This window comes from Chaetomium strumarium, assembly GCF_033439665.1.
Source record: "Chaetomium strumarium strain CBS 333.67 chromosome Unknown B0T15scaffold_1, whole genome shotgun sequence".
NCBI lineage: Eukaryota > Fungi > Ascomycota > Sordariomycetes > Sordariales > Chaetomiaceae > Chaetomium > Chaetomium strumarium.
Window position 1 is genome coordinate 830,965 of NW_026944429.1, and position 25,453 is coordinate 856,417.

Here is a 25,453-nt window from a genome sequence, read left to right on the forward strand (position 1 = left end):
GCGCCCGCTTGCTTCCTTCATCAGCGTCAGTGCAGCCAGCTCTCGCCCGAGCAGGACCAATTGATGCCGTCAGTGCCGCCATTTCCGCCCACATCTAGCCCCACAGCCTGCAACGTCCGAGCCCATGAGAAAAGCCAGCCAGCGCATGCCTTAGCGCAACGATCACAAACGTTGGGGTTCAGCTCCACCTGTTGACAAAAGCGCAGCTCAACAATGAACTGATCGCGGCACCAGCCATCGCAGTCCACGTGCTGCGGAGTAAATGCAGCTGTTCGATGCAAGGACCTAACTTCAAAGCGCCTCAGCCATGACCATCGACACGCACATCACCGACGCCGCCCTAGCCTCGGTCCTCGAGACGTCGAGAGCAGCGAGGGAGCAAGCGCAGACCCTCGTCGACCTGGTCGATCGAGCAACCGCTGCCAACGCCAACGGGCCCCTTCCCGCCGACGCGCTGACCGAACTTTCCAAGCAGCAGAAGCTGCTGAACACCACCCTAGCTCAGCTTCGCGGTCTGCATCGCGCCGCCCACTTCCGCGCGCGCGAGACGAAGAGCCTGACCGCCGAGGCGCGGCACGAGGTGGACGTGCTGCATCTGCAGTTGCAGAATTTGTATTATGAACAGCGCCATCTGGAGGGGGAGATTGCGGCTTGCGAGGGATTCGAGTAGGGTTCTTCTTTACTTGCGTGTTTCTCCTTTCCTTTGATGGACGATAGGACGATGTTGACAGAACCTCACTCCGCTTATAGGCACACTTACCAACTCCTCCCACTGATCCCCGTGGAAGAATTTATCGCAAGGCACCCCGAGCATGCCGATGCTGACGAGAACGCGCTGATGGTGGCGCGCATCAACCACGAGCGCGCGGAGCGTGAGGCGCTTGAGCAGCAGCGGGTCGAGCTGCAGAAGCGGAAACAGAAGCTCATTGCCGAGAACAAGAAGCGCAGAGACGATCTCGCCAACTTGGACAGGGATCTGGAGAAATTCATTGACGTAAGCTGGCGCTGGTGTTGGATTATTGTGAGGATACTGGCTAACCCGATGCTTGCCAGGCCGCCAAACCTATTCAGAAGATGTTTGAGAAGGTGGTTTAAGACCAGTTCGGGGAGATACCGTTTGGCAGCTAAAGCTGGGTTCGACAACTTAGCTCCGTCGCTATTCCGAGCTTAGGGACGTTGGTTCTCGGATTGCGTGCAGTATGCACATTAGGACACAAGGTTTATAGCTTCCTTCAGTTACCAAGGCGGTTTTACATGGGACGCCGCTGAGGAAGACACGACGAGGCTCTTCAGGCTCCGTTCCAACCCTCGCTTCTCGTTGGCATAAGGAGATGGTTCGGGAATTGGGATGGACACATGGTGCACAGGACAAAGCGAGGCTGGATTACGGAAGCGAACGGCAGGGAAAGCGACTCGCTGGAGACAACGGCGACAATGGGCGAAAGTTGGGGCGGGTCTGGAAGGGGAGGCCGGAAGGCGCAAAGCGGGTGAGATTATCGGGCCGGGCCTGGCCGGGAGGATGGCCGCGCCCGGTGGTCTTGTGGGGTCCAATCCGGCGGATTGATTCCGAGCCTCCATCGCTCCGTGCCACCCAGCCGCATCAACGAAATCGAGTTGTGCCTTGGCAAGAGGAAACACCTAAGAGGGAACACCTACACAGTATCCGTAGTGCAGGTATGAAAGGAAAGGAGGCAGAGAACGACTCTAGTTCGCTTTGCTGTGCTAGGATTCAGCGAACCTGAGCTATGAATGCAACCATCGCCTAGCTGGATGATGCTCCTCCAGTGATATACATGGGATTGGCCTTTCGGCCGCTGAGAACGGGAGCATAGATGGTTCTAGTTTCCTTCGGCAACTTGATCTGGACACCACCATCGGCCACCAGAGCTTCGCAAGAACCGAGGAATTAACTTCTACTACTCCGTATGATAAGCAATCTGCCTTATACGGGACCATAGAATGGGCCAGTAAACATCCAGCGCTTGCGGAGGAGTAAGAACCTGGGTTGTTGCAATGCGACCACTAAAAGCCTGAGGGAGCGCGTTCGCGACACGATGCATCACTGCAATTTTGATGGATCGCTCTTATTGGTGTGACGAGTTGAACAACGGCTGCCATCACGGACCGTAACCCCTGAAGTCGGAACCGCTGCGGAGCGGGTGTCGGTTATGGGAACCCGGGTTGACGAGGCAGAATGCCCGTTTTTCAGGGTCCAAGCTCCCCACCGCGAGGCAGTAGGTGGTATGCGTATAATATTGTATGTACGGTATCACACAAGCATCCATCCCTACACTAGTCCGTAGGTCGTCAGCCCTCTGCCTTGTTTCGAAACCTATTCCATTGCGCTCCTGCGGCGAGCACGGTCAGATGGTAGGTAACACGAATGATCTGTCGGGTTCCGGGAAGGCGCGGGTTCAATGCAGGCTTCCGGTTCCTGAGGCGCCCGGATGGACCCCTCGACGTTGCTCGAGCCGTTGCAATGTCTCACGTACTGATTCAGCGACTATCAAGCCATACTGAAGTAAAACCACCAGCTTAATATGAATCAATTGCCCGGTTGACGACCGGGCAAATCGCACTTTGTACGTGGCTATTACCGTATAGGTAACTGCGCGATATTCGGATACTTAGAGAGACCCCCAGATTTCACCGGGCTGCCAAACGAGATGATCCTCCACAAAATCGCAACGCTGACAAGAAAAAGCTGCGAGGTTTTACCTCCGTACTCCGTATGTAGTTTTAGCTGACTTCGCTGTTCCTTTGCCCATGTTGGGGTTAAAGTCCGGGAAAAGATGACGACGGTCGTACAAGCCAATAAGCATCTGTCACATCCTCGAGTGAAATGAGATGACGGATCGTGCAGGTGCTGCCGAGAACCAAGAGCTGATCGTGCCCAGCCAGGCGAGGCCTCCTTTGTTGGTACTAGTAGTCCGTACATGTTCATACGTGTGGTTACCATAGCTACCCAGCCGACTGGCGCGCCATTATTCCGTATCGTTAGCCTTACACACCTGATCTGACCTGCGGTGAAGAGCACCTGAGTGTTGTCCGATCCAATTGATTTCGCGTATACTACGTGTTTATTATATGCTACAGAGTTGTAGTAGCACACGCAACGCGAGTTTGCAGCATTGCGCAGTCAGACCCGAGACAGCTTTGTGTCAGCCCCATGAGACAATCTGCATCAACGGCGAAGCCTGTCAGCCCAAGCCTGTGCAAATCTGACACGCCACACAAGTAAGTACCGTACCGCATACGTACGGATACACGGCTCCGGACATTCTATTGTAAGGCAAGTACTAATGCGTTACAGCTCTTACCAATAGTGGAGTGACCTCGACTACCTGTCCAATGGCCAACTTACGCGGAGGAGACCCTCATCATATGTAATTTCCCCAGTGGCATGGCATGCCTTGACCCGCCCCGAACAAGGCAGCGGAAAACTGGCCCATGCTCTCAGCCGGCAAGGCGGAGATAGGCGGGCCGATGAGGGAGCAAGTGTAAATATCCATCGTCTTCAAGGCTTCCTCGGCCCCCAGTCCTAGCTTACTCCGGTGCGGAATGCGAACGGCATGTACCAACTGCCGACTTTAAATGTAGTTAATTCCGCTTTGCCCGATGACTGCCTCCTTTGATGTTTTGCGGACAAATCCACAAAGTTGTGGCGCAGGGAAACTGGGGACTTGGGATGATGCGGATCATCATGCTGTGCGCAAGCTTCAGACACAGAAGAACCCCACACTTGCGGTTCGTTCCCCAGCCACCTGGTGTCTCGATTGGCCCGCCGTGCTCGAAATTGACAGTCTGGAAGTAAGATTCTTTCATCAACCACGACGGCGCCCTGATGATGGGCCACCTGACAGTCGATCGACGTCAGGAGCGATGCGGCCGGTTCAATGCTACTGCATCAAAGACCCTGATCAGATGCCAATGGTTGCAGGTGGTGGGATACACCGCCGTCGCGTTTGTGGAGTTGACCTCAAAGTTGATCCCCACGCGTGTCTCGAAGAGGCTCTGTGGTTGGCTTAAGCTATCACGCCGGGCCTGCGAGATCCCTCCTGTTTTTGGTAATATGGTAACATGCAGCAAACGACAAGCAATGGTTGGGACTACCTCTTCTTGGCAGCGATTTTGGCCAATCTTTGACGCATCAGGCGTTTTAAGCAGCGCCGTTGCGATATTTCTACCACCGTTAGGTGTAGGTTATCTGTATAGTTACTACGTGATGAGCTGTAGACCCAAGGAAACAGTCAAAGGTGTACGAAGGACAGTATGGATACAGACACCCGCATCCATCATATGTGCCTTCCCCACGATTTCATGCCCAGGTGGGGTAGAACTTTGGATGATGGCTCCTACCACAAGACCACCGACACCACCTCACGCTCAACCTTGGCTCTGAGCAATTGTTCCTAACAGCTTACCCAAATGCGACAAGCGAGAAATAATTGCCAGGTAACGTTGATACGGTTGATTGATGGGTGAGGCTAATTCCACTAAGGTGGGACCGGCCCCTGTTCCCTGGCCCCTAAGATGAATAGAGAACCCTGGTACTGTTCATCGCGGGCTAGCACTCGACGCGCAGCCTGCAAGTCCCCCCTTTTTTTTTCATTGCGCGTGGCTTGTCCCCCTTCGTCGTGGTTTCATCGGCAGGCTAACGTTAGTTTCTATGCCCAGCTTTGAGCACGTTCCCCTACGACTCAGCCGCCTTACGGGTGCCACTCCGCCCAATTTTTCCTCTTTCCTTTCCCTTCCCTTTTTTCCCTCTCCTCCCGCAGTCCCTTCCTTCCTCCCCGACCTTCAAGCTTGCGCCTGTGGACCTGTGGAAGTGTTTCGCCGGGCGCCTTTCGACTCGACTTCCCCTCTGTCCACAAGGCCTCACACCCTCTTCGCTCTCCGTCAACCTGTCGGTTCCTCCCGTCGCCTCGGCAATTCGACGGCGCGGTCAAACTTGACAGTCAGCGACAGCACTCGGAGCCATTCGCCTTAATCCGGCTCCCGCCAAGTCCTTGAAGGTGCCGAGATGTCAATCTTTACGTGGTGCAGCCGGCGCGCAGGCGGCTTGGCCATGTTGGCTACCGTTGGGCTATCCTACTGGGTCATCTCGAGCGAGCTGGATGCGCAACGATATGTCTACAGATATCCCTCAGAGGACAGTCTTAATGCGCCGCGTTACGACGCGAAGAGGACCAGCAGCTGGGTCACGGTCTTTTCTTACTACTGCTTGCTCATTCATGTGCTCGTCTTCATGTTCCCACTACGCTCCTCCTGGGCCGTCTTCACCATCACGAGAAGCCTACGCAAGGCTGCGCGCGCGAGGGCCCTGAGAGATCTCAAGTTCGGCCACCGCCGCCGTGGCTCGTCGACTTCACTCTCCAGCTCCGAAACCCTGACTTCCTCACGAGACCTGAGCTCCACCTCCAGCAGCGAAGCCGGCGACTTCGACCTCGACCCCGAATCCTTACTCGACGGCGACATTGCTCCCGATCGCGTCATCCATGCCATCGTCATCCCCAACTACAAGGAGGAGAATGACACGCTGAGGGAGACGCTGGAGGTTCTCGCCTCGCACCCGCAGGCGCGCACAACCTACGATGTAAGTCTCTTTTGTTAGTCGCATCCCAAATGCGGCAACGCTTCGTTGCCAACGCCCGCTCCTGGCTGTAGTGGCCAATTGGTGGAGTTGTGATCTTCAGGGGATGGTTTCCAGTTTTGTATTTTGCCGCAGAGCTTCGGACTGACAACCTTGAACACACAGGTCTACCTTGCGATGGAGCAGAGAGAGCACAATGCCGAGAGCAAGGCTGCCGGGCTCGCGAACGAATTCTCCAAGAAGTTCCGCTCAATTGACTTCACAATGCACCCGTCCGACATCCCCGGCGAGCTGGCCGGCAAGGGTAGCAATATGGCGTGGGCGGCACGGAAGCTTAGCGAAAAGTACAATCTTGGGCAGCGAAAAGACGTGATCGTCACGGGTATTGATGGTGGGTGCTCCACTACATGGCCTGGATCTGGCCAATTGCCCCCTTAATAAACTCTGCACGTCAGGACGCGCTAACCCTTCTTGCCCACTGCAGCCGACAGCCACCTCTCATCCAATTATTTCGCTCTGCTCACGACCATGCATATGACGTATCCCGATACGGCTAACACGACCCTGTACTCGGCTCCGATTGTCTTTGACCGCAATGCCCACAATGTCCCGGCTATCGTCCGTGTCGCCGACATTTTGTGGTCCGCTGCCGGCATGTCCGGGCTGTACAAGGGTTCGTCGGTCGCTCCTCCGACGTCTGTCTACTCTGTTCCCCTTGAACTTGTCGATCGCGTTGGCGGCTGGGATTGTGACTCGGAGGCGATTGGCGAGGACTTGCACATGTACCTCAAGTGCTTCTTCGCTCTCAATGGCAACTTGACGGTGCGAACTATTTTGAGCCCTGTCAGTCAGACAAACGTTACGGGCGGTGGCCGCGGAAAGGGAGTTGCTGGCATCATCACCGATGTGCGCGCCCGATACAAGCAGGCGCTTAGGCACATGTGGGGTGCTCTCGATACCGGTTATGCACTGCGCAAGCTTGTTGAGGTGTGGAAAGAGAGGAAACACACCTCTCGGGCATTCCGACCTCTTCACACGTCTCTGTAAGTCTCTCATACCGCAAGAAGTTGGGACCCCACTGGTAAGCAGATAGCTAATTGGTAATATTCAGGAACGACTCATCCGACAACTATGTGCCGCAGGTGCAGATCGACGGCGTAGATGCCGAGGCAACTCCCGAGAGCGGTATCTTCTCCGACGTTGTGACGGACACCCTCAAGGAACCCGACTGGGAGCGCATCTTCATCTTGTTCCACCGCTTGTTCGAGGCCCACTTCCTCCCCGTGCAAATGACCATTCTCGTTGTCGCATCGACTCTCTACATGTGGATTACCGATGGCGCTCCCGATGTCCACGGCGTCGCGTGGATCTTCACCGTCTGCAACGTCCTCCGGACCGCCGGCGTCATGGAGGTCGCCCTCTATCTCTTCCTCTACGAACGGTTCCACAGGATATGCGTCGACTCCCGCGAGAAGGAGATGGGCGATGCCGGGTTGCTGAAGGGCATGCACTTCTCGCGAAGAGAAGTCAAGACGAATTACATCGACTACGTGATGGTCCCGCTGGTAGCGCCGGTTTTTGGTTCGATACCATGTGCGCAAGCGCAAATATGCCATTTCTGGACGCTAGATTTGGTATACACGGTCAGCAAGAAAGTCACCCGGCGCAGAGGGAAGTCCGTGACAGCAGACGCTTTGGTATAATGATCGCGGCATGGATTTACGTCTTTTCTCCAACGCCGTCTTTATCTTTCTGCGACCTTACCTATTTATTCGCGTGTCGATTAATTCTTCTCCCCGGACTCGCTGCCGTCTTTCAAAGTGGCTCCTGGCCTAGAGCTGTGCCCAGCACGCCATGTTCCGAGCGCCGAAGCCCGTTATCTTTTTTTTCTTTTTTGGGAAATTCTTATTTTTCTCCTGCTCGGGCGACAGGCGCGTGTTTTCGTCTGTCCCGACCTTTGTTTATAACACGGCTTTGAGAAGGCGCACATGTGTAAATCAAGAGGACATGATGTTGATATGCATGGCATGGCATCGGCATTTGGCATCTAGATATGGGGCCCTGACTTTTTGTTATCTTTTTTAGTCCCGCTTGCTCTTCTGGGCTGGGCGGCTTCTCTGGAGTTCTCGGAGCAGGACGGGGTGAGGAACCATTATACCGGCAGGGCCTTTGGGGGCATCAAACACGAACGGATATCCCGCCTGCTGGCGCCATTCGCTTAGAAATACAGGACAGGCCGGAGGAGAAGAGGTGGAACGAAATACGGCTTTTCAGGCCCGTCGAGCGGCCCGCACACACACTTATGACAAGAGCCGACTCGAAAGACTTAAGTGACGACGACGACGTGGCGCACTCAAGGAGCGAGAAAGACGACAGGTTTCACCTCGGGCTGGGATGGGCTAGGCCCAGGAGCGGCACGAACACATGATGAGGACGGGGCCCCATGATCCGTGACTGGGGCGAAGCAAAACGACCCAGTGGGGTACCCTACAATCAGCATTCTAGCCCCTAATATTTAATCTTACAATGTGTACATACCAAAGAGGAGGGACGGAGGGAGGGTGGGAAGAACGTCACGGCATCCGCAGGTAGTGGCGGGTGGGGGCGTGATGTTTGACCTGGACCGGCAGCAGGCGCCACGCTATCCAAGGGATTATTGATGTATCATCTTTGTTTATCACCTCTTCGGGAGTCGATACCCAGAGAAGAGGGAGCATCAGTATAGGGAAAGGAATATATTCATCACGCTCGCTTACTTGCTTGGCCTGCACAGAGTTTCACTGTATATCGTGGACAGGGCTTTGCTCATTGTCAGTGTGGATGCTCGGGTACTGGTTGGTTGGTCTTGGTTGTCAACTAGGTACCGTGAGGGCGACCGACTGACATCCATGGAGCTATGAAAGCTGCATGGACACCGCGGGCAACACCAACAAATTTTGCCGGAAAGGGATACGATAGTCTTGCAACGTCGCCCATCCATGGGTCCATATACTCTCAAGTCGCCGTACTGAAACAGCATGTCAAAAGATAGGATCCCTGATGTCTGAACCAACCCGTGCCCCGTGGCTTCCGAGATAGCCATAGCCACATCCCTAATTTGCATCAACTCCGAACCTGCCCGGAGAACACGTCTACGTCACGTCAAAGCCAAAGACGCGTAAGCCGTATATACTACACCTGTGAGCAAGGCATAACTACCCGAGGTACGTAGGAGGAGGCACTGCTGGGCTGCAACGTTCAGGATAGATAATGCGCCAATTCTGCAGAAAGGGCGCTGCGCCACACGCTTTTCCCCAGGCGAAGCCAGAGCGCTGAGTCGCCAAGTGGACCGTGTGTGAGTTTCGAATCCTGCGACTTCAGAAACGGATTCTCCTATCCGTACGGAGTACCTTACGTGGATTGAGCAACACTTTGCAGAGCATAGTATGGAAATCAGTCTGCAGACAACGAGTGAATTACTAGAGATACCTTACTAGCGCTATAGTGGCTATGTAGATTTTGCCATACCCCATGTATGTTGGGACGAAACCTCGAAAGATCTGAGTGTGCTGTGGCCTAGAGTCGGGTCTAAGTTGATCAACCGTTGAGCACGGAAAATTACAACGCCGAGTTACCAACATGCTGTCGAGAGACTTTGCGCTTGATTTGCATGGGTGTGCTCCGAGCTCACCGCAATTGTTTACTGCGAAGAATCAAGAAAATCTCGATCTAGCCATTATTGGGATGTAGCCAGCTCATGATTGAATTCCCGAGTCTGTTCGCCCTCTCATGCCGAGTGCCTTCGGAGGTTGAGGCGGAAGTGACCAATCAGCGCGCACACCCGGCCCCAGCCCGGAAGGCCGCGCCGGAGTTGACCGGCCGGGCCGTGGCCTAGGTGCCGGTACTGCTCGGGGGGGAACGGTTGAGCATATGCCAGAGCAATGATACTTAAAGAAGAGCTCTGGTGCACTATCCTCGAGAAATGGTCCCCAAGAAGACAGTGGGACATCCGATTTCCAAGAGCTGTTATTAGTCACCGGTGAAAGATTATTATTGAAGTGTTTCTCTAGACATCTCATATCGTATACACCATGGCAGCTGCTACCGAGTCCCGCGACACAATCCGCATTGGGGTGTTCATCCCCTTTGGATGTCAACTCCTGGACATGGCCTGCGTCGACGTCTTCGGCACCATGAGCTACGAGTACCTCTCGGTGGTAAGCGAGCTGGTTCCGGCTCCGATACTCGAGCTCACCCCGAGCGTGAAGATCTTCTGTGCGCCTAACCTCCCTTTCCTCTTCATCCCCTCCTTCATAAAAATTAAAATAACAACTAACGAAAGTACCACTATGTGATTTAAAAAAAATAACAGACATTTCTACCGTCCAGCCCGGCTCCCTCATCGAGCTCACTTCCACGGCCCAGCTGGCCTGCACCCACCACCTGTCCGACCCGGCCGTGCAGCCAGGCCAGCTCGACATAGTCATCGTCCCTGGGCCCGACCCCTCCCTCGACTGGACGACGCAGGAGAAGAAGGAAGCGCTGGACTGGCTGGCGGCCCACGCGGCGCAGGTCGAGAAGACCGACATCCTCTCGGTGTGCACGGGCATCTACCCGTGCGGCGCGGCCGGGCTGTTGAAGGGCAAGAAGGCCTGCGGGCCGAGAGGACTGCAGGCTGATCTGACGAAGAAGTATGAGGGCGTGGATTGGGTCGGGCACGAGCTTCGGTGGGTGAGGGACGGGAATTTCTGGAGCAGTGGTACGTTCCCGTCATATATTCCTCCTTCCTTGGTTCATCTCAAATTTCTTTTTTTTTTTTCCCACTTTCCTTTACTAAATTGAAAATGCTGTGTGAAAAATAGGGGGCGTCACCAACGGCAACGACCTCGCGGCCGCATATGCGCGAGAGAGCGGCCGATTCCCCGGACCCGTCGCCGAGCTGGCTCTGCTGATGGTCGATGTTGGCGACCGGCCGCAGCGATATACTACTGGTAAGGCCGCCGTGACGCTGGGAATGGTGTGGCAGGTGCTAAAGGCCGTGTTCATAGGGCTCGGGAAGAAGACCGCTTGAAATCACGGGTCTGTTGGCAGGTGCATGGCAGGGCAAGACTATATATACAACAAGGACAGGTTGTAGCATAGATGATGGCCGGCAACATGGAAATATCAACCACGGAATTGCCAACGACAACAGCCACCTGGTGTGGCGGTATGTTGAGTGCTCGTATCTGCTACACGGTAGGACACCAACGATCAATGCTTTGCTCACGCAACTTCGTAGCGAAAATAGGGGCTACTTCAATTCCTGCGCTGAGAACAGGCGGCCACTGCAACCTCCAGTGCGACATCCTGGGGTTGCGAGTGCTATGACATCGCCGCTCCGTTGGCAAAGACTCGGAGGGGAAGAGTCCGAGGGACCTGAGAATAGGTTAAGTGTTGGAGATGACTGAAGTATCCAACATACCCCCGTCTACGGCTCCATGGCGTACGTACGGCTCGTTTCCTTCCTATCATTGGAGGTCCTTAGTTCATGCAGGGATGCACAGACAGCTTGAAGGTATTAAACCATCTCCCTATTAGTTAAAGCTCGCACAAAGCTTACTTATACACCAAGGCACGGTAGGTGCGCGTAGGGGGGCCGAGGTGGGGGAGAAAATGAGGGAGCCAAATATAAAAGGGGCAAAAAGAGAAGTCGTCGATTTTAGAGATCCAAAAAAACCGATCCACCCAGGGGTTGAACCTGGAACCTCCTGATTCGTAGTCAGACGCTCTGCCATTGAGCCAGCGGACCTTGGAATGCAATTGTATGTATAATATGAAATATTGGTACTTAAGGTAGCGATACCTCAAAATCAGGTCAACTCGGCTTACAGACGTATGTATGTATCCCGTATAATACATTACATTACATCTTGGAGATTTGGTATGTGACATTAATGCCGTTCTGGAGACAACACAACATCTCCCTTCCATGACTACCTCTCAAGACCTGCTCCGTATGATGACAGTTACTAGTTCCCTTGGTTTTACTTGACGTCAAGATGTCTATATCACCAACACCTCCCAAGAGACACCGGCTTCGACCCTACAACCAATGACGGTCAGACGGGCAAATTAGCAGGCGATCCAGGTTTCCTCTGTTTGCCCCTTCAGTTGGGAGATGGTGATACTTTCTATTGCTACTCAAGTCGGTATCGTACTGTACTATCGATGCCTCTTCATCTATGCCCCTGTTACCCCGGACTTCTGTCATTTTTCTATCCCGTCTTCGAAACTCGAAAAATGCCACCCTCCTCACTGCAGACTCCACGGGCCGCTGTGCAAAGCCCGTAGCAACGCAACATCCCCTCCCCAAGCTTGGAACCCGCCGCGGCGGTCGCGCTGCTGTAGGATGGGGTCTGGGCTTCGGCGATCACCGGTCGTGACACCCACAGTTCCCTCCCCATGGGACGGCGGGACAATATGTGCGTTCTCCCCTTCCTCCGCCGGGAAGACGACACCACTATCGTGACCATCATGGTTCTTCTCCTTGAGCTTGCCCCAACCACCAGCAGCAACACCAGCTTGGTCGCGGACTCGAGCCCCGAGAGGAACCGGAACCGGCTCCTCTTCCACAACACCAACATTCCCCCCACCCAGCATCCCCGTCCCCGGCTGTAGCATCGCCAGCTCATCAACCTCCTCCATGCGGCGCCACTCATAGCCGAGAAACGCGGTGCGCCTCCTCACCTCGAGCGCAATCCTCTTGGTCCCCGCGTCGCGCAGCAGCCGGTCGCGGGGCCGTTTGCGCGGGCGCCACCCGACCGGGCGACCGCCGAAGCGTCGAACAAACTCGCGCAGTCGGTCCTTCTCGGACTCGTCCGTATTCGGCAGCTGCGCCATGCAATTCTCCAAGAGCGCTAGTGCCTGGGTGGGGCTGTGGGACTTGCCCACTCGCCGCGGTGCCGTGACGGCTCGGACGTTCAGGGCCAGTTCCTGCAGGAGAGGGCACAGTGGTCGGAGGTAGGCAAGTTCTTCCTTCGTTGGTGGCGGTAGCGGGACCGGAGTTTCCCATGGCGACAAGGGATGGGGACTCGAGTATTCGTCCTTCGTGGCGCTTCTCGACAGGTCAGGCTGCTGGAAAAGCTGTTGCTGATGAGGGTGGGCATGGCCGGTTGGATGGTGTCCCGCGACGGTAAGATGACTTGTTGGAGGCCCCTGGGTCGGGCATGGCTGTCGGACCCGGGTTAGCTCTGTGTTCGCGCCCTCGATAGCTTCCTCTAACAGAACGCCGCTGTCCTCTGGGTCACTCTCGCTCGGGTCGTCGCTGACCGACACCTTTCCAAAGTAGTGCGTATCATCGACAGAGCAGAGTTTGGGTACGAGCGGAGGGTTCAGCTCGTGCAGCCGCTCCCACGGAATGTTGCGGAACCACTTGTGTGCCTTGATGTCCTCGGCATCGTAAGGAAACACATAGCGGCCCGCGAAGTCGCGCACTCCGCGGCCACGCGAGCTCGAGTTCGAGCCAGGACGCCGGATTGAGCGTCGGCCGGAGGACTTGGACGGCGAGACAAGATCCTTCATGCGGTAGCGCTCGGAGCATAGCCGGTACTCCTTCTCCGTGATCAGTGAGAGCATGAGATGCTGGCACCGGCGGGACACGGCCGGGCGTGGTGGGAAGTAAAAGGTCTCCCGGAAATTCACGATGTTGTTCTTGGTCTCGTGCCGGTCCTCGGACAGGAAGGGCGTGTGGCCGTAAATGCATTCGAACAGGATGACGCCGACGCTCCACCAGTCGCACCGCGCATCGTATTTCTTTCCTTGGATCACCTCCGGGGCCATGTATTGACTGGTCCCTACGATACTCCAGGCGTCCTTGCGGTTCCCGCACCTGTTGCGCCAGTTCAGCAGAGGTTCGCCGTCGCCCAGGTCCTTCTTGTGATGCCTCGTGATGCTCGCATTGACACCGCTAGACCGCTTCTTTTCCGGCTTCTCAGGCTTGCCAGCCTCCTCCTTGTCTTCTCTGTCGCCGTCAATGTGAATGCCCAGCTTCTTCACCAGGCTCTACCGGTGACTGGTGTAGTACGTCGTGTCGTGGGACCAGTGCCCATCGAATGCTAGACCGAAGTCGCTGATCTTCAGGTGGCCCGAGGCCGAGACGAGAAAGTTGTCGGGCTTGATGTCTCGGTGAATGCACTTGAGCGAGTGCGCCGCCTCGACGCACAGGACGATCTCGGCGATGTAAAAGCGCGCCACTGACTCATGTAGTATATTTTCCCGCATCAGGAGACTCAGGAAATCTCCACCGGGCATGTACTCCATTACGAGGTACAGATTCGACAGGTCTTGGAAGCTGGCGACGAGTGGAACGATCCTAGGTGGCACGCATGGTTAGCAAGATGGTCAGTTGCGCCATCAGGCAGGGACAAGCCGTAAGGTAAATGTGCCTAATGCTCACCATCTAGACCCCTCGCTGGCCACCAGAATGTCCCTCTCTGCTCTCAGATGCCCTTCTTGGCTTATCCTCAGCGTCTTGATTTTGTTGATCACTTTCATTGCATAGAGCTGGCCGCTCCGGCAGTCCTTCACCAACCTCACCACACCAAAGCTCCCTTTCCCCAAACTCTTGAGCGTCTCGTAGCCCATCACGCGACCCGCTTCTCCTGACCGAGCGAGCGCCCTGAGACTTCTCGTCTTCATTACCCTCAGTTCCCGCAGGTACTCGCTTTCGCGCCGCGAGAATTGGGCCCGGGCGGCCTGCATCTCGGCCGCAGTCAGGGGCGTGCCTCTCTTTCGGGCGCGGTTGAACAAGTCTGTTTCGAGGATCTGCTGTCTCATCTGCCGTGGAGAAGGCCCAGAGGCGAGAAGCTCGTTGAAGTATATCTCGAGGTGAACTTTGGCGGCCGCTGCGCGCTCGACCGTCGCAATGCCGGGAGACCAGAGGCCGAAGGGCATCTCCTGAATGGTGCCGAGGTTGTTGTCCGGAGGGGCACAAGGAATACTGTTCGCTTTGGGGCCGGGGCTTCGGCGAAACCGCTGTACGTCGGCGTTTGGGCCCTGTTCTCGCGCGCCTCTCACTATGTTAGGACTCTTGTTCTTCGACACCGAAACCGCAGAAGTCTTAGCCGTCGAGTTTGAGCTCGTTTGCGCAGAGCTGCTGCTCTTGGAAGTGCTGGCGCTGTTGGGGCTGGTATCCGAGCCCGTCGTTTGCATCTGCGCGGACACAGTGCATATTGCTGCTTGCAATGGAGCTGCCGTCTGGAAGGTTTCCCTCACAATGGGTCGACCTTTTGGTGAGGCCCTGTGGACGACCGTTGGCTGCATTGGGCCGCGGAATATGGCGCTCGACACCTTGTGTACGCCGAATCCGAAGGCCGACTTTATCAGATGTCCCCCGGGGGCTGTGCTCAACGCATCCGTGGCGACAGGCTGTTCGCAAGCTAGCAGCAAACTTAGCTCTCGAGCATTGCGCCATGGGGGATTGAGGACTGCTTACAGCCGGTGGCCAACGACTTGAGGGCTGAGACAACCTTGTTCCCGTGCCGGCGGAGTTTAGCAGAGAGCGACGAACTGGACTTGGATGGAGCAAGCGAGTGGGTGCTGCTGGAGATGCCTTCCAGCGGGTGCTCAGGCGCCCCGGGGAGGTCGCCGGTTTGACTTGGCCCTCGGAGAAGGTGGCTGTTCATATCGGTGCGTCTTGGGCATTTGCATGGAATTAAGAACCTGATGATGATGATGCTGTGGCCTCTTGTGTGATCGAACCCCCCTGGAGCTAACGAGAGTCGGGTGATTGAGAACAAGTGGACTAAACTAATGTCGAGAGCTTTGAAGATGTCAACGTGAAAATGTGGTGGAAATCTGGTATGGGAAATCTCCTCAGTTCTGTTGTGTTAAGACCCGACCTAGTGAGCCGAGACTCTGGGGTTGTCCTTTCTCAGCCCGTCATCTCTGACGCAATTTGAAGGCGGCTACGGCAGGAGCGACCTGCCGTCAACACGAGAGGCCAGGGGCTAGACAACGACTTGAAGAAGGACAACTGCATTTGCTTAGGCAGGCACGGAGCCTTCTTCTCATTGAAGCTGCGGTAGGACGAGGAAAACCGGATGATAGTACTTGATCAAAATATATCCTCGAAACGTCCAAGATACCATTGTCAGCAGCTGTGAATGAGACAGCGCCACAGAGCAGAATATAGACGCGATATGTAAAGAAACCGTCCGAAAAGCTTTTCCGTTCGCCGACCCTATGCAATGCAGACCTCGTCATCCCGTCAAACCGTTCGTCTGCTCCCCAGCGAGCAAGGGATCCTCGCAGACCACGCCAGGTCAGAAGTCTCCACGCTGCTGTGTGTGTTCTCCCGCCACGGAAGCAGCAATGCCAAAGAAAATTAAGGCGCCTCGAGGGACGCAGATAGAGATAAGAGAAACGGACGGGAACCGCCTGAGAATACATGAAACCTACAACGACCGACGCCGCGCTCAAGATACCTAGAGATGGCGGGTTGAGCTCAGTCGCTCATAGGTGCTCATAATGTATGACCAGATGTTTACTTGATCTCGAGCAGCTTGACGTCGAAGATGAGGGTGCTGTTTGCCGGGATTTGGGGCATGGAACGGCTGCCGTAGGCGAGGTGGGCAGGGATGGTCAGACGACGCTCACCACCGACGGACATGCCGACGATGCCAATGTCCCAGCCCTTGATGACCTCGCCCTTGCCAACCTTGAAGGTGAACGGCGCACCTTTCTTGTTCGCTGCAGCATGCGGAGTTAGCTGTGACCGCCCCAAGATATTGCCGTCACGATTACTTACAGTCAAAGACCTTGCCGTTCTGGAGCTTGCCAATATACCGCATGCCGACCTTGTCGCCAGACTTGACGGTACGGCCAGTGCCGAGCTTGCGGTCGTCGATGGTGACACCCTGAACGACCTTAACGCCGAGAGTGGCCTTCTTGTCACCCTTGTTGTCGGCCTTTTCCGCCTTGTCCTTGGCAGGACCGGTCGGGCCTTGCTCCAAGTTCTTGGCAAACTGAACTTTCTTATCACCCTTGGCGGCCGGGGAGTCCTTGGCCTTGGCCTCAGCGGTGACGGCCTCGCCTTGGTTGTTCTTGAGCTTCTTCTGCTGCTTCTTGCTCAGCTTCTTCTCGTCTTTGGCCATCATCTCGTCGAGGTTCTCAGCCTCCTCCTCGGCGGGCCGCTTCTTCCCCTTCTTGGTGTCGACAAGCTTAGGCGCCTCTTCCTCATCCGTGTCGATCTCCTTGATCCGCTCCGCACCGTCGATCTCATCCAGCTCATCGCTCATGTCATCCGAGTCCTCGTCGGCCACGTCGTCAATGCCCGGAGGGAGGTCATACCCGTCATCCGAGTCTTCTTCATCGTCGTCCTCCTCCCCGTCGGCGGGAACGACGTAGTTGCCGGTCAGGTAGATGGTGTGAGTACCCTTGACGCCGAAGAATACCTTCTCACCCTCGGCGATAGTAATGTCAATAGGTTGTTGGTAAGTCTAGCGAAGAGGTCAGTTGACTCCAGATCCTAGAGCTCAGTAGTGTTCGGGATTAAACACATACGCGCTCAGTGTCGAGAGTGCAGACGACGAACTGCTCCATGTTGACGTCGTCGCCCTCTTCACTCTCCTCGTCACTGTCCTCGTCCTCGTCGCTAGCCTTGGCCTTGCCCTTGTTCTTTGCGCCATTGGGCTTTGAGTCGGCATCCTCCATCTCGTCATCAGAGCCCTCTTTAGTAGCTTCAAGAAGCTTTTTGATGGCGGCCTCGCGGCGCGCCTTCTTGGACTTGGACGGGTCGCTGGGGCCGCCGTTGACTTCCTCATCGTCGGAGTCGGAGTCCTCGTCATCATCGTCGCCACCCCCGAGGAGCCTCTCTAGATAGTCCTCGTCCTCGTCTTCATCAGCGCTCACCTTGTACAACTTCAAGGTCGAGCGAGGAACTGATGGGACATTGCCCTGGCCGTCAGTCTCGGGCTCAGCGGCGGGGTCGATGGCCGCCATGGTGATGCGGATCTAGATGAATTGTGAGCAAAGGCGCTGGCGCATTGCAAAATAGGGTCTATTTTGTCCATACAGTTGCCGGGAACTCGATCGCAGCAGGGACGAGGACGTCCCCCGGAGGGACCTCCAAGCCGTACACGGCGAGAGGCAGGAGCGGCGACATGTTGAATGCAAGTCTGATCGATCGAGTAAAGATGAAGAGAAATGCTTGACGAAAACGATAGAGTATGCTCTCCACCAAGTGACTGACTATGTAATCAGAGTAATGGTATCTGGGACGCCGCGATCGATCTAAGCAGCTGCAGAATGGAGATGCGAAAAGATGAAGAACAGCGATGGGACGGCTTGGTTAAAAGGTGGTTTCTGCAGCAAGACGGTTAAGGCGGGCGGCTCCAAATTTTTCTGCAGCTCGGGCCCCACAAACTTGCCTGATAAGAGGTTATCGCCCCGCTAGCTTCCCGGCCAACCGAAGTGGGCCCCTGTAAATCATCACCGCCTACTGTTCTTGGCTTAGCGGACCGCTGCAGGTGGGCTTTCCATGAGACCCATTGGAGTGGGAAACTGGATGTCTCACTGTCCGCCGCTTTTTTCAAGCGTTCAACCACTTCGCTCTTCCCACTGAGTACCTCACCCCCTAATGCCATGTGTTGAAAGCCACTGCTTTTTCATTCTGTAGAAACTTTACGTAGATACTATACGCGCTTCTCATTACATCATCCTAGGACATGATAACACTCAATTCTCCTGATGCATGAATACCTACCCCCAAACCGCAAATGCAAAGCTATCACATCAACCTGAAGCGCCCCAAAAAGCTCGCTGAATTCCATCCATTAATAAGCAGTTCGTTCCCAACTCAAATAGTCTCCCAGCCCCCGTGATTGATATCCGCCTCCAGTTTCCTAGAAATGAAGCTCGGCACGCCATGGCTCAGCCATAGGTTCCTCAGCATCGAATCATAGCGCTTCTGATGCAGGAACAGCTGCCTGCCGTAGCGCAGGCCAATGTCCGTCTCGCCGTACTTGTCGATATACGGTGCATGGCTGAAGGAGCCGGAGACGCGCGATAGGTAGAAGACGCAGCACTTGCGTACGTTGATGAAGAGGCCCATGTTACCTTGGCACCTTTACGAGACAGACACATTAGCAGCTGTAGGGCATAAATCGAAGTAAGGGCGGAGGGGAAGGGGAGACAGAGGCTTACTCCATCATATGCTGTTGACACCCGCCGATCTTGAGGACCTTGTGCCTGCCCTCCTTGACCTCTTTCGCGCAGCAGACGGCCTGGCCACAGAAGATGTCGCCACAGAAGAGGCAGATGGTTGGGTCATTGACATCCCCGCCGTTGGGACAGCGCCGCCGCGTGCACTCCTCGATGAGCGTATCATAGTTCTTGGGCAGGCCTACCAGCTCGAAGATACCCGGGTGGCTGAGGATGGCCGATTGCGGTAGGTCCGCTTCGTTGCCGTTGTACGGCCACAACGCCTGGTGCTTGACCCAGCCTGCGACGAGTCGGGGGGTAGACGCTGGCCACCCGTGCTGCACACCCCGGTCGGGCGTCAGCGCCGTGAGCATCTCCCCGAGTGAAGGCACACGGAGCGCTTCGGAGAGCCGCTCGAGTTCGGGCTGCTCCGGGTTGGGCGAGACGCGGCTGTTGAAGTCGACGCCGTACTTCACATGCAAGAGCACGGCGCACTTGCGAAGGAATGTGAGGGCATACTTGCGCAGGAGGGTGTACCACGATCCCTCCGCGTCCAGGCCCGGTTGGTCGAAGGCTTTGTTGTCCCATCTCGGGAGGCCAATGCCGGCGTGGGGATCCGCGGAGTATTCGACGTCGATGTGGCAAAGCGCCTCACAGAAAGCTGCAAAGTTCGTGATGTCGGAATCCGTGTTCGGCTGTCGAGAGATGAACTGGAACCAGAGCGTTGGCCGCATGTTCCGAGCGAGGTGGTATGCTACCTTTGTGATCTCGGCCAGGTAACAGAGGCGAACCATGTGCGCGATCTCGAACCCTTGCGCTGGGATAACGCCAAAAACGCATTCGCAGAGGAAGATGAACGGATCTTGGCTGAGAAGCGGCGGGTACGATTTGGCCGGGAACCGCGTGTTTTCTGTCTCCTCATCCAGATACTGCATGATGAAGAGCTGGCAGTGCTGACGCTCGCTATCTTTGCGGTACTCGGTGTCGATCCTGTTTTCGCCGGACTCGCGCAGGCCGCCGACGGCAATGAACGAGGTAACCGTTTCGCTGAGGATGCGAAGCTGCGTGAGGACCTGTTCCGGGATCTTCTCGAGGAAGGTCATGCCATACTCAGCCTCGACGCCGCGCTGTTGGATCTCCACAGCGGAGATGGAGAAGCCGACCGATCGCGCAAGTGCGTCACTGCCGTAGAGCTCATTCGCCTCCTGCTCGCGCATTTCGGGTTGATGGCGCGACGTGATATCGTTCTTCTGCAGCGTGTCCCTTAGCCGCCGATATACATTGACCAGCTCTCGCATCGCGCCATTCGCGTCTGGGGTGGGACCGCGAGGGCCCAACTCCGAGGCCGACACCATCGAGAACGTTTCACTAAAAGGCGTCCCCGTTGAGACCGACTGCGGCCCGACCTCGACCCATGCATCGTCCAGCAACTGCGATGACTTCTCCGCGAGGTTGTTGACCATATGACTAGCGGTGTACGAAGCGAACGTGTTTTGTATCTGGTCCGGGGGGCGCGTTGCTCCCAGCGTGTAGTAGGCAGAGTGCAGCTGGGCGTCGAGGAACGACGAGAACGAAGTCGATGGCACCAGCGGTCCGGGATATGACTCCTCCTGTCCTTTCCAAATGATGGGCAGGAACGCGTTGCCCAGCGCCTTGCATAGTGGACACAAGAACTCGAGCCTGCGAGTGTCCTCTGGAGCGTGTCGCGCAATCTGTTGGTGGTGCCGTCGTATCGTCGCGTCAAAGTGAGCCTCGAAGCAGCTGTAGTGCATGATATGACAACATCCAACCGCCACCGGGCCCCGGCGAGACAGCTTCGCCGGGAAGCCCTTGCCAATGACCTGGCGCTCTGTCTCGAACGTCTCGCCCTGCCGGTTTACCTTGTGGACGATGTGCCGGTTCTCGTGAGCAACGCCGAACGGCCGAATGGCTTCGGCGGACCGATCGAGATTGTCGGGGGTATTGTACGCCTCCCTCACGAAGTCGGCGTCCTGGAAGTCCGTCTGCCGAAGAATGTTGCTCTCGGTAAAGTAGGCAAAAGTGCCGTACAGCCGGCGATTGTCGGTGTCCTCTTGGCACAGGATGCACGTTCCGGACGGGTATTTCCAGAACTTCTTGTGCTCCTCCATCGGCGGCATGTCCTCGTCGTCCTCGAGGCCCTCCATTTCGCCCCAGTCGATGTCGCCCTGCTTCTCCATGAAGCTCTTCTGCTGGGCCTGGAACTGTGCCATGACCCGAGCCTGGCGGTCCAATGCTGCCCGCTTCTTCCGCTCTCGCTCCTCGTCCGCGCCGCTCGTAGCCGGTGACGTTGCTTCCATGCCGTCCACTGAGAGGCCGAGACGCTCGCGGCTGGACTCGAAGACCCTGGGCCGCTTCTCCCGCATCCTGCGGAGGATCATAGCTACCTTTGGGTGACACACTTTAAACTCATCCTTGGAGGCTATCAGGTTCAGTAGGGCTACGATCGTCTTGGCTTGCGGCGCATCGGGCATGAAGTTGCTGCGGGCTTGCCGCGAGAGTGCGGTGGCAATGAACGATGCCTGCTGCGGCTGGTCGTCGTTTGATTTGTCCTCGGAAATGGCGATGAGTACCAGATGCAAGACGACCTGGAGGAAGGTCTCTACTCGTGTCGAGGGGACTTGGGGTGTCAGTCCGGGGTACACAAGGGTGTAGAGCAACGAGTAGTAGATGATCTGCGCGAACATGCCGGTGCTGGTGAATTCGCCCAGTCCAGCAAACACCCCCGACGAGATGGGCCGTAGCTTGGGCTCGTAGACGACGTCTTCTACCGGCTTTCCGGTCTTCTTGGCCACGCACTTTCGCCAGGCCATTTCAGCCTCTTCCCGCTGGTTCTTGTTGTAGTGCGCGATGTACGGGTCGACATTCTCGACGTACTCGGGCTTGAGCTCGAAAATGCCAACATCGCTGAGGCCTTCGGGTGGTTTGTACGTTGTCATTTCGTCCAGTAGTCTGTGGAAATCTTCATGCTCCTGAAACTTCTCCGGGAGCCTCTGGGTCAAATCGGAGAAAGAGAGGGGCTTGAAGCAAAGGACGTGCGTGATGTCGCGGCGCATGGATGCAAGGTGCGGGCCCTGTTGATCATCCGTCGGCTCGAGCAGAGTCCTCTCGCTGACGAGGACGATGAGGAGGTGGATCATGTCCTCAACGACATCCAGGTGCTGAGTGTCATCCTGAGCCTTGGCCTTTTGCTCGAAGAGGCCCTTGATCCACTTTTCCATACCGTACCGGTCGACGATGGAGGCGAGGACGCGGCTGGGGTCGCAGACGACCAGCGCCGTCTGCAGGAGAAAGACGTCACGCTGGTGCGCAACGTCTCTCTGGCCAACGCCACGATAGGTGCCGGCCTGGTGGCGCAGACTGAGGCCGTTCCTGACCCACATGCCCGCCTTCATCTGGGCGAGCCATGCACAGACCCGGAGTGGGAAGTCAAAGGCCGCCAGCAGGTAGTCCTCCGGACCATACTCGCCGTACCGCGGCATTGTCTTTCTGCCCATGGAACGCGGCTTCATGGTGAGCTCCTGCGTCGTGAAGCTGAGGAGGGCCCTCAGCTGCTCAACAGGCATCGCTTTGCCGCACTCGATGAGCCACGACAGGGTGTAGTGGAGTGCGTGATGGAAGCTGATGGGCTCTTCTTCCACCGTAAACCTGACGACATCGAAATCGCGTTCTGGCGCCTCGAATTCAAAGTCGCCGAGAGTCTTGAAACGGACTTCTTCCTTGATCTCCGCCTGGCTGAACCTGTGCCGCTCCGCTCCGATCGAGTTGACGATGACCGCCTTCGCCGCGAGCCGTATCACCCTTGACATGCAGAGCGAGTCTTGTTCTTTGAGGTTACGGAAGGCCTCAGCAAACTTTCTGCAGAGCCGATTGATCTCGCGCGTAACGAGAGAGGCACTGATCCAGCTGTCCCCTTCGAACTCGACGTGCTCGCCCACGGCCCTCACATTAGGGCAGATGCCCTGGTGCAGCTTGACAAGATCCAGGAACTGCATCGTGTACCGCTCTTCTGTCCTGAGGCGTTCTTGGACGTGCGGAGAGCTGAAGAGATACTTCAGATCGAGAAAAAAGTGATACATTCTCCTATTCGTGACAGACCCGGTGTCGAAGGACAGCACTGCATTCGACGCCACATCCCATGGGTGGCCAACCTGACGCGTGGTAAGGAATGTGTACAAGATAGCCATCAGACTGGTGAGGAAGTTGCCGCGCTCGACGATCTCGGCCGTGATGGAAGGTGTGGTCAGCATCTGCAGCGAGATGTTGATGATGGAGTGATCGGGTTCCCGGTCGCTGATGAGGTACAGCTGCGCAAGGGTAGTGTAGAGACCGGCAAACCGCAGCCCAAGCACGCGCTTGAACTCTGGGATGGTGACCACGGTCGAGATGTACAGCGAGCGCAGATCGTTACGGACCTTCTTCCACATCCGGAGATCGAAAAGGATCATCCAGTCAAGCCGGACCCGCTCAAAGAGGTTTTCCGCGACCGGAATGTCGTCCCGTTCAACATAGCCGGCGGGCGTAACCAGCCAGTAATGGCCGGGCTTGGGAGGCGGCGCCGTCTCGCCCTGCTTCAGACCCGGAGTCTTTGGTATCTCCAGATGGGCTTTCGCGTACAGTGTGGGAGCAATGAGGGGCTCTGCCGTATCGGAGTCAGATGGAGTGAGTTCGCGCTCTCGCGCATTCCGGCGGCCAGCCGGAGGTGGCGGAGGCGGAGGTGGATAGCCAGCCATTGTGGCCTCGTCTTCTTCCAGCGCTTGGTCTTGCTGCCAGTCTTGCATGTGCACATCCTCGTTTCGGCCGTCAAGCATTAAGACGTCGTCGTCGTCGTCTCCCTCTTCATCCATAGCGCTTCCAATACTGTTGCCATCACCTTCGTCTCCATCCTCGTCCCCATCGTCGCTCGCGCCCTCCATCGCAGCCTCTCGTTCAGCTTCTCGGGCAGCTAGACGAGCTTGCAGCAGAATCCTGCTCTGCTGCATGTAGAAATCGTTGGTCTCGATATCTTCCCGGTCAATCAAGTCTTCGTCATCGATGCCGTCCTTGCCTACGATAGCGTGCGCAGCCGGGCTCCCCTTGCGCCATGGCTTGAGCATCTCTTCGCACACAATCCGCCTCAGGATATGGTGGTCTTCGCCAACGCTGCAACCAGAAATGTCCTGGAGCCACTCGATCATAGTTCCGCACATCTCTTCTCGAAAGGTGTCACGAGCAGAGCGGATCGTCACTGTCACCCTAATCTTCTCGAGAGTCGTCGCAACCTCGATGAGCTTCTCGATGCTCTTGTGATACATCAAGATGCTCCTGCCGATGCTGTCTGTCTCATGCGCCTTCCGGAGCCCATTGGCTAAGGTGGTGCTGCATGCGCGAGCTACCTGGTCCCGGACATCGATGACGGTGTGCTTCTCATCGTTCCAGAGGAGCACGGCGTACTCTTCAGGTGCCTCGGTGTCCCCGCCGCAGTAAGTCGACGATAACCTCGACATCCTTTCGTCTTGCCTGATGGCCTCGACTGTCTTCGTCTGGCGCAGCTGCTCCGGGGCGCACGAGATGACGTCGCACATATAGTCGAAGACGCGGCCGATGGTCATTCGTATGTTGGAAACTAGGTCTTCTGGTACCGCAGGCGCCTCCTTCCCCTTCCCCTTCCCTTCGCCCTCCCACATTGAGTGAATGGTACAGAACACGGGCCGGTTCCATGCTTCTGGATCTCCGCAGTCGCAGCACCCACTGTTCCCCGGCGAGATGCTGATCCGAACCATGTGGCCGGTGTGATCTGTGGCGTCAAAGCATTTGCTGCACAGACAGCATGTGTCGTCGGCGCTGCATGTCCTGCACGCATACGAGGCCTCACCTTGCTTGAAGATGTGTCCGCAGGCCTTTCCACGGGCAGCTTCGGTGTATTCGGCGCCCTCGACAGCGCCCTGAGCTTCTCTCATCTTCAGGGTTCCGTTCCGCGCGGGCCCGCCCGTCGGGAAGAAGAGGTTCATGTAGGCAGTCTTGCCGCCAGCCATGCACCAGAACAGAGCCGTCAGCAGCTCGCGGGCGGCTTCGTCGGTATAGCGATAGCGGTGGCGAGCGGGCAGCTCCAGCAGAAGCTGGCAGAGCTGCTGCTCCTGCGTCGACATCGGCGGCGTCTCCATCGTCGATCGACAAAGCGATGCGTATTATGTTGCTGTCATGTGTGTAGCACGGTTCGGAAGGACGTCGTGGATGGCGTACAGAAGTCGGGAGGATGGAAGGCAATCAAAAGGTTGGGTGTGTGGTTGCTTCTTGCCTTATCGGAATTTCTGGTTGCTGATAGAAAGATGACAGGAGGTAGGAGGGCCCACGGATTATCGTGGGGTTCTCGTCTTATTGACCAAGAGCGGCAGTGAGCGGGTATTCCTTGCGTACAAGTTACGTGCTTTGAATCGCTAACACCGGGCCAGTCTAATCAGATTATCAGAGAGCTTCCTGTGTGGCGACTCTAAAGGAAACCAATGCTTCTTTTTTGAACTAAGACTTCGATCGGAGGATAGGTAAGTTTGAAGTTGCCCATAACACAAGCTCAATGCAGTGAAACGTAAGGTACTGTACGTAGTTCTTCTGGGCAGGTTGATAAACCTTGCAGGGGTCGACTGAGGTCACCTAACTTTTGCGCCTGGAATCAAACACGAAGGTATGTACTGTATTGTACGT

At 56.2% G+C, this 25,453-nt stretch overlaps 6 protein-coding genes and 1 non-coding gene across 7 annotated transcripts; 3 read left to right on the top strand and 4 right to left on the bottom strand.

The window, feature by feature from the left end:
* The first annotated feature begins 203 nt into the window (after positions 1 to 203).
* B0T15DRAFT_6610 (Fms-interacting protein-domain-containing protein) lies at positions 204 to 1,213 on the top strand. Its single transcript, XM_062871164.1, has 3 exons — positions 204 to 666; positions 751 to 994; positions 1,054 to 1,213. The coding sequence occupies exons 1-3, from the start codon at positions 308 to 310 to the stop codon at positions 1,093 to 1,095; spliced, it is 645 nt and encodes a 214-aa protein (XP_062725347.1). The 5' UTR covers positions 204 to 307; the 3' UTR covers positions 1,096 to 1,213.
* Positions 1,214 to 4,757: 3,544 nt separating this feature from the next.
* On the top strand, positions 4,758 to 7,383 carry B0T15DRAFT_6684 (glycosyl transferase family group 2-domain-containing protein). The gene is made up of 4 exons (XM_062871179.1): positions 4,758 to 5,596; positions 5,759 to 5,984; positions 6,078 to 6,636; positions 6,705 to 7,383. Exons 1-4 carry the CDS (start codon positions 5,024 to 5,026, stop codon positions 7,294 to 7,296), a joined length of 1,950 nt encoding a protein of 649 aa, XP_062725348.1. The 5' UTR covers positions 4,758 to 5,023; the 3' UTR covers positions 7,297 to 7,383.
* Positions 7,384 to 9,253: 1,870 nt separating this feature from the next.
* B0T15DRAFT_497828 (class I glutamine amidotransferase-like protein) lies at positions 9,254 to 10,831 on the top strand. Its single transcript, XM_062867290.1, has 4 exons — positions 9,254 to 9,847; positions 9,945 to 10,331; positions 10,435 to 10,563; positions 10,621 to 10,831. The coding sequence occupies exons 1-4, from the start codon at positions 9,664 to 9,666 to the stop codon at positions 10,641 to 10,643; spliced, it is 723 nt and encodes a 240-aa protein (XP_062725349.1). The 5' UTR covers positions 9,254 to 9,663; the 3' UTR covers positions 10,644 to 10,831.
* A 460-nt stretch (positions 10,832 to 11,291) lies between these two features.
* Positions 11,292 to 11,363, bottom strand: B0T15DRAFT_t33. Its single transcript has one exon. It is a non-coding gene; the product is annotated as a tRNA-Arg (tRNA).
* A 503-nt stretch (positions 11,364 to 11,866) lies between these two features.
* Positions 11,867 to 15,237, bottom strand: B0T15DRAFT_497829 (uncharacterized protein; the record flags this gene model as incomplete). Its single annotated transcript, XM_062867291.1, has 4 exons — positions 11,867 to 13,574; positions 13,620 to 13,925; positions 14,010 to 14,991; positions 15,048 to 15,237. 4 exons carry the CDS (start codon positions 15,235 to 15,237, stop codon positions 11,867 to 11,869), a joined length of 3,186 nt encoding a protein of 1,061 aa, XP_062725350.1.
* An 832-nt stretch (positions 15,238 to 16,069) lies between these two features.
* B0T15DRAFT_6761 (uncharacterized protein) lies at positions 16,070 to 17,922 on the bottom strand. Its single transcript, XM_062871189.1, has 4 exons — positions 17,628 to 17,922; positions 17,117 to 17,566; positions 16,362 to 17,052; positions 16,070 to 16,303 (listed from the first exon to the last, which is right to left on the bottom strand). Exons 1-4 carry the CDS (start codon positions 17,715 to 17,717, stop codon positions 16,098 to 16,100), a joined length of 1,437 nt encoding a protein of 478 aa, XP_062725351.1. The 5' UTR covers positions 17,718 to 17,922; the 3' UTR covers positions 16,070 to 16,097.
* A 232-nt stretch (positions 17,923 to 18,154) lies between these two features.
* On the bottom strand, positions 18,155 to 24,433 carry B0T15DRAFT_515849 (uncharacterized protein). Its single transcript, XM_062868222.1, has 2 exons — positions 18,758 to 24,433; positions 18,155 to 18,678 (listed from the first exon to the last, which is right to left on the bottom strand). Exons 1-2 carry the CDS (start codon positions 24,361 to 24,363, stop codon positions 18,411 to 18,413), a joined length of 5,874 nt encoding a protein of 1,957 aa, XP_062725352.1. The 5' UTR covers positions 24,364 to 24,433; the 3' UTR covers positions 18,155 to 18,410.
* Positions 24,434 to 25,453: the final 1,020 nt, after the last annotated feature.

Coding starts and splice junctions, on each gene's coding strand:
- B0T15DRAFT_6610 (XM_062871164.1), top strand. CDS start 308: ATGACCATCGACACGCACATCACCGACGCCGCCCTAGCCTCGGTCCTC. Junction 667..750: donor GCGGCTTGCGAGGGATTCGA/GTAGGGTTCTTC, acceptor CTCCGCTTATAG/GCACACTTACCAACTCCTCC. Junction 995..1,053: donor ATCTGGAGAAATTCATTGAC/GTAAGCTGGCGC, acceptor GATGCTTGCCAG/GCCGCCAAACCTATTCAGAA.
- B0T15DRAFT_6684 (XM_062871179.1), top strand. CDS start 5,024: ATGTCAATCTTTACGTGGTGCAGCCGGCGCGCAGGCGGCTTGGCCATG. Junction 5,597..5,758: donor AGGCGCGCACAACCTACGAT/GTAAGTCTCTTT, acceptor TTGAACACACAG/GTCTACCTTGCGATGGAGCA. Junction 6,637..6,704: donor CGACCTCTTCACACGTCTCT/GTAAGTCTCTCA, acceptor GGTAATATTCAG/GAACGACTCATCCGACAACT.
- B0T15DRAFT_497828 (XM_062867290.1), top strand. CDS start 9,664: ATGGCAGCTGCTACCGAGTCCCGCGACACAATCCGCATTGGGGTGTTC. Junction 10,332..10,434: donor CGGGAATTTCTGGAGCAGTG/GTACGTTCCCGT, acceptor TGTGAAAAATAG/GGGGCGTCACCAACGGCAAC. Junction 10,564..10,620: donor GCCGCAGCGATATACTACTG/GTAAGGCCGCCG, acceptor CCGTGTTCATAG/GGCTCGGGAAGAAGACCGCT.
- B0T15DRAFT_6761 (XM_062871189.1), bottom strand. CDS start 17,717: ATGTCGCCGCTCCTGCCTCTCGCCGTGTACGGCTTGGAGGTCCCTCCG. Junction 17,567..17,627: donor CGATCGAGTTCCCGGCAACT/GTATGGACAAAA, acceptor CAATTCATCTAG/ATCCGCATCACCATGGCGGC. Junction 17,053..17,116: donor GCACTCTCGACACTGAGCGC/GTATGTGTTTAA, acceptor CCTCTTCGCTAG/ACTTACCAACAACCTATTGA.
- B0T15DRAFT_515849 (XM_062868222.1), bottom strand. CDS start 24,363: ATGACCATCGGCCGCGTCTTCGACTATATGTGCGACGTCATCTCGTGC. Junction 18,679..18,757: donor TGTCAACAGCATATGATGGA/GTAAGCCTCTGT, acceptor TGTCTCGTAAAG/GTGCCAAGGTAACATGGGCC.